At 41.4% G+C, this 6,106-nt stretch overlaps 1 protein-coding gene across 3 annotated transcripts in view; it reads right to left on the reverse strand.

Moving 5' to 3' along the window:
• The window catches only part of GNPNAT1 (glucosamine-phosphate N-acetyltransferase 1), a 15,587-nt gene extending 9,507 nt beyond the window's left edge, over window positions 1-6,080 (reverse strand). Inside the window, exon 1 of one of the 3 annotated variants that reach the window (XM_017849473.1) lies at window positions 5,815-6,080. Coding sequence is in view for 2 of the 3 variants with exons in the window: in XM_017849471.1 (XP_017704960.1) it covers window positions 5,323-5,491 (169 nt within the window). In the remaining variant the exon portion in view is untranslated. Of the gene's footprint in view, window positions 1-5,322; window positions 5,763-5,814 lie in introns of those variants that run through there. The other 2 variants (XM_017849472.1, XM_017849471.1) reach the window with 2 other exon arrangements.
• Window positions 6,081-6,106: the final 26 nt, after the last annotated feature.

A 6,106-nucleotide genomic window follows, 5' to 3' on the forward strand; every position in this document is an offset into this window, starting at 1 on the left:
TGAGGTCGGGAGTTCAAGACCAGTCTGACCAACATGGGGAAACCCTGCCTCTACTAAAAATACAAAAATCAGATGGGTGTGGTGGTGCATGCCTGTAATCCCAGCTACTCAGGAGGCTGAGGCAGGAGAATAGCTTGAACCTGGAAGGCAGAGGTTGCGGTGAGCTGAGATAGTGCCTTTGTACTCCAACCTGGGCAATAAGTGAAATTCCCTCTCAAAGAAAAAGAAAACTTATTGGGCGTGTAGTTTTTTTTTTTTTTTAAAGACAGAGTTTCACTCTCCCAAAGTGCTGGGATTACAGGCATGAGCCACCGCGCATGGCTGAAAGTTTTCTTTATTGGCAAGTAAAACTAAGAGATGACTTTTTTTTTTTATTTTTTTTCCCCTTGCAATTTCCTGTTGAAACAGATGACTTCTTGTCTCAATAATAAAATCCAAGAACATAATATAAAAAATTTAAGAGCTACCATGTGAGCCACCATGCCTGGCCACATGTAGCTTTTTGTTTTGTTTTAAATGAACTATGAATAGAAGATAATTGATGAACAGGCTCAAATTAATTTTTTTTGGCATTCTCAGAAATACTTTACCTTGGCTATGATAGATACACACTGAAGGATTTTGTTTTCACAGCCGATTTTCTAAAAATCTGTAGTGTGGGCCAGGCATGGTGGCTCACACCTGTAATCCCAGCACTTTGGGAGGCGGGGACAGGAAGATCACCAGAGGTCGAGACCAGCCTGACCAACATGGCAAAACCCTATCTCTACTAAAAATAAAAAATTAGCCAGGTGTGGTAGCAGCCACCTGTAATCCCAGCTACTTGGGAGGCTGAGGCAGGAGAATCACTTGAACCCGGGAGGTGGAGGTTGCAGTGAGCCGAGATCACACCATTGCATTCCAGCCTGGGCAACAAGAGTGAAACTCCATCTCAAAAAAATTAAATAATTAAAATTAAAATGTATAGTGTAAGTTTCTCACTTGCATCTAAGCAGCTTAAAACAGCTGGTGTTTTCATGCTATTGAAAAGTGATCATGATATTTCCCCCTCTTTTTTGAACATTTAGAAATGAGCAGTTTCTCACTCGTTGTAGTGTTTTAAAACTGAGACTAAATAGCAGAGAAGTAACGATAGGAAGGAGGAAAAACAAATCATATAAAGCATAAAACTGGGGCCAGGGGGCTTCTGTGCAGCACAGAATTGCTGAAAGAAACAGATGCTTCCCAACAATTAAAAGTTGAGTACTCCTTATCCAAAATGCTTGGAACCAGAAATATTTCAGATTTTGGGTTTTTTTTTTCAGATTTGGGGATATTTGCATATATATAATGAGATATCTTGGGAATGGGACCCAAGTCAAAACAAAATTCATCTGTGTTTCATATACACCTTATACGGATAGCACAAATACTTTACACAATATTTTAAATAATTTTGTGCATGGAAAACTTTTTGTACATGAAATCAGATGTGGAATTTTCCACTTGTGGCATCATGTTGGCCCTCAATAAAGTTTCAAATTTTGGAGTGTTGGACTTTTGGATTAGAGATCCAAAAAAAGCAGTCCCCAACTTATTTCTATATCCAGTTAAACCATGTTTTAATGAGAGAACAATTTGCCCAATAACCTAACTCCCAATTGTTCCTTATTGCATAAGTCACAGTATGCTTTAGGGCTAATATTCTTAACTTTTCCTTAAACTAATAAGTTTCTGCCTGTGTAATCCTATGTAACTATATAAGCAGTGCTACAATATAGTAGTTATGGGAAGGTAGTGTGATGTGATGTAACAACAGAAGTTAACACTTGCTTAGCACTTCCTATGTGCCAGACTATTGAAAGAACTTTACTAATTCATTTATTTCAACCATCCTACAGGTTAGGTGTGGTTATTATCTACAGTTTAACAGATGAGAAAATGTTAAATAACTTGCCCAAGGTCACAAAACTAGTGAAGCCAGGATTTAAACCTAGGCATAGAAAGAGCATGAGCTTTGGATTCAGACCTGGTGTTCAAATGTCAACTGTGTGATACGTACTAAGGTAATTAAGCTCTTAGAATGTAGTTTCCTCATTTGTAAAATGGAGATGAAATTACTGGGAGAATTAAATGCATGACTGTATGCAATCAAGCACTTAGCAATACCTGGAATACAGCAAGTACTCAATAAGATACATGCTAGTTAGCAATAAATTTAAAATTCAAGTTTATAAATTCTTTTTCATTTTTTTCACCTTTATTTTAATTCATGAATCAGGCACTGTGCTGGTTACAGGGACTGCAAAAAGAATGACAGGCTGTTATGTTTATGTTATACCAAAAGTTAGCATTCTTGCATAGAAAAGAATAACGCAGTTTATAATGTAGACTGCTGAGAGGTCCCCCCGGCCACACACACACACACACACACACACAAGGATTCAAATTATGCTGTACACACTATACCTAGTTCTAACAATATTAAGGAAAATACAGAAATTGTGATGATCAGTCATTTCAAATTTAACAAGTTTAATATCCATTCAAAATAGGTTTTTTGTTTTGCTTTATTCTGTTTTGAGACAGGGTTTCACTCTGTTACCCAGGATGGAGTGCAGTGGTGCAAGCATAGCTCACTGCAGCCTCGAACTCCTGGGCTCAAGTGATCCTCCTACCTCAGCTTCCCACATCAGCCTCCCGAGTAGCTGGGACTACAGACTTATACCACGCCTGGCTAATTTTTGTATTTTTAGTAGAGTTGGGGATTTGCCATGTTGGAAAGGCTGGTCTTGAACTCCTGACCTCAAGTGATCCTCCAGACTCGGCCTCCCAAAGTTCTGGAATTACAAGCATGAACCAGCATGCTCAGCCGAAACAAGTTTTTAATAGATGAATTTGAATCCATGTGTTTTAATGTTTTGTCTAAATTGGATCCTTGAGGTTTTTGTGTGTACTCTCATCTGAAAGGTAGGTAGCAACATTGTTTTCAGGTATGTAGATAAACAGGCTAAGTATTTATTAATAAAGTGAAACGTGTACAGTATTAAAAACGTAAATTCCTCAAGGCAGCACACTATTTAAACATTTTGGTCACGCTATTAAACATAGTTGTAAATACAAAGTTCAAAGAAAACTCAAAAGAGAATTTAAATCAACCTTAACCACATTTAACTAGATTCCTTTTTCCTATAAAGTCTGTGTTTACAATAAAAATGTGGTCTAGAAAACATGAAAATAGGGTTAATAATTTTCATGAGAGGGAAGAAGTATACAGGAAAACAACTAGGATTATGAAGCCCTTAACTAATAAGTTTTAACCAGGAAATACTAATATTTTCTTGTACTTTAGAGACAGTCCTATTCCACAAATGATCATAAAAATAAATAATATTGGCTAACAATGAAAACTTTCTATATGTTAACTCTTAAAAATACAATGAACGATGTATCATTATCCCAATTTTACAGATAAGGAAGCAGGCACAGTAACTTGCTCAAGGTTACAGTGCCAATAAGGAACAGAGTGAGGATTCAAAATGAGGCAACAGGGCCAGATTCAGAAGCCCCTGACCTGTGCCGTTACAGAGGGCACACTGCACTTAGTTTAATACCCTGCTGCCACTGTTTTGAAATTCTTAATTTTTTAACAAAGAACTCTGCATTTTAATTTGGATTACTACAGATTACGTAGCCAGTCCTGCTAGGTAGTATGACTTCAGACTCTGCTCTTAACCATTACACTGAAGATGCACTAGAGTAGATATATTCCCTACCTTATTATTGTACAAGGGTTAAAAATTAAGTCATAAGCAGCACTTAGAACCTACATTTGGAAAATGGGAATCAGACTAGTCACATTAAACAAAGCATTCCAGATTGAAATAAGAATCTATTAACCAGGCAATCAAATTAAGATCAAAAATGTTTTTATGGGCTCTTCTACAAAACAGAGCCATACTGAAGGCCCACTTTAGCTCACTCTGTCCTCAAACGGTAAAATTCTGCTGGTGCCCAACTAATGTACTGGGCAAGGTGAAGCAAGATATGACTTGAAACCCAGTTCCAAAGGGTTTTAGAACATAATTAAATAAGTAACTTTACATAAATAATCTTTTAGCATCTTCAGGTGCCCAGATACTGCAAAACCAGGAAATTTCTGCAAATAAAATTGCACAGTTGCATGAAGCAAAATCTCGTATCATTAGGATCTTTAAAGTTTTAGATTAAAAGTATAGTAAACACTAACCCTCCTTAAGTATTCCTCAGAACCTTTTCTGATTAACTGCTAAATTAGCGGGCTTTTAGAAGACCCGTTTAAGCCTAACCCTAGCCCAATAATGCCTAGTGAATGAATAACGAATAAGACTTACTTGTAGGTCACATTTCAGAAAATCCAGAAGGACAGAAAAAAAAAAATTCCCAAACTGCCACAATACCGCGGAAAACATACACCAAATTCATTTTACTAGTCATCACGTCAATTTAATATTTTTTCACTCAATTGAATATTTTTAAACAAAATTTCAACTATTTGGCTTCTGAGCCTCGGTATCAGATTGGAATACGAATTGGGGAGAGAGGCTACTGCTAGAAGCAACCAACTGAGAGCAACAAGTAATAGACACCGGAGATGAAGATTTTAAAAGTCGATCTACAAATTTTAAAAACATAATCTAAGGCCAAATCTAAACCACCCTATGTATTTCTCAAGAGCTCCTGGGGCACCTTCTAAGTACAGGTGAATGGGGGAGGGGCGGACTTCGGATTCCTCTATATTCATTTTATAACAATTTCGATAACAAGAATCCATTCTGAATCTATTTCGTTAATGATTTTTAACACACCTGGCCATGTTTATTAAACTGTAACTGCATGAATTTTCAAAAGTATTTTCTGATAGTTTATTTGACCTTTACAATCTAGGTGTTATTCCCAGTCTACAGATGAGGAAGCTGGAGAACCTGGAACTCCCAAGACTTGCCCCTTAGGTAACACAGCATATAAGTGACCTGGGGCTAGAATCCTCTTGTTTTCGCATCTTGACCTCGATTACCATCCTCAGCAGACCCGAATCTTCACATCATCATACCATACAGCTAGCGCTCTCTCCCCTATTTGGCAAATCCTGCCTAAATTTCTTGAGATCCATTCTAGGATTCGTTCATGAGGGATTATCCTAACAAAACGAATCGTATAATCGTCCGTTCAATTTTGTATGAAAATTTTAAATTAGTTTGGCTTACATAAACATCAGTTCCTACAACAGAAATCACAGTACACTACTCGGTGTTTCTAGAGGTAGGAGCCTAGGAAAAGGAGACAAAGGATGTCCCTCTGTACCGTGGGGAAAGCGCCGACCTAGTCGGTGCGGAGGTGGTCTTCGGAGCAGCTGCCTCAGTGGCTCCCGACCACCGTGGGATGCGCCCGGGAACAGGAGAAGAGAAGGGGCCTGGGACATTCGTGCCCATTCAAAACCGATGGCTGCAGAGAGCGCGACCAACTGTCTCATTTCCCACACCAAAGTCTGGGAAGCGAAGTTCCGACCCCAGTCCCAGTTCCAGTCCTGCCAGGCCAAGACCCTCGTATGGCCGGACCGCTGGCCATCATCGTTAACCTCTCTGCTCCAGGCGCGCGTGCGTTCAACTTCCTGGGACCCGCGCTCCACACCATGTGCACCCAGCTGGCGAGGATTAATGCCCGGCTCCTTCACAACACCCCCGGGGTCTCGCCGGGGCACCAGTCACACCTGTTAGATAAACCTGAAAGCAGGCCCGCCCCAGCCCCCAGGACACAAGGTCCAGCTCTCGAGCCCCGGCCCCGGTCCCTCCTCACCCGTAGAGGCCCCGCGGTCGGCGCTCCTTGCCAGGCGCGTCGGACTCTCCCCCACCAGGGTGCACAGCACCGGATCCGGATCCGGCTTCAGCGCCAGCCCCACCTCCTCCTCCACCGCCCGCGCCACAGTCGGGAACCGCGGCCCAGACGTGGCAGCGCCAACGCCTCCACCCCGCCTCTGCCCCCTCACGCAGGGCCGCGCACAGGCGGGCGGAGGCGGAGACGGAGGCGCCGGCCGAGGCGCCACCGGCCCAGGCCCAGCGAGCGAGGGGCGGGTCCCGGAGAGCGGGGG

The sequence above is a fragment of the Rhinopithecus bieti genome, unplaced genomic scaffold, assembly GCF_001698545.2.
Source record: "Rhinopithecus bieti isolate Rb0 unplaced genomic scaffold, ASM169854v2 scaffold_29928, whole genome shotgun sequence".
NCBI lineage: Eukaryota > Metazoa > Chordata > Mammalia > Primates > Cercopithecidae > Rhinopithecus > Rhinopithecus bieti.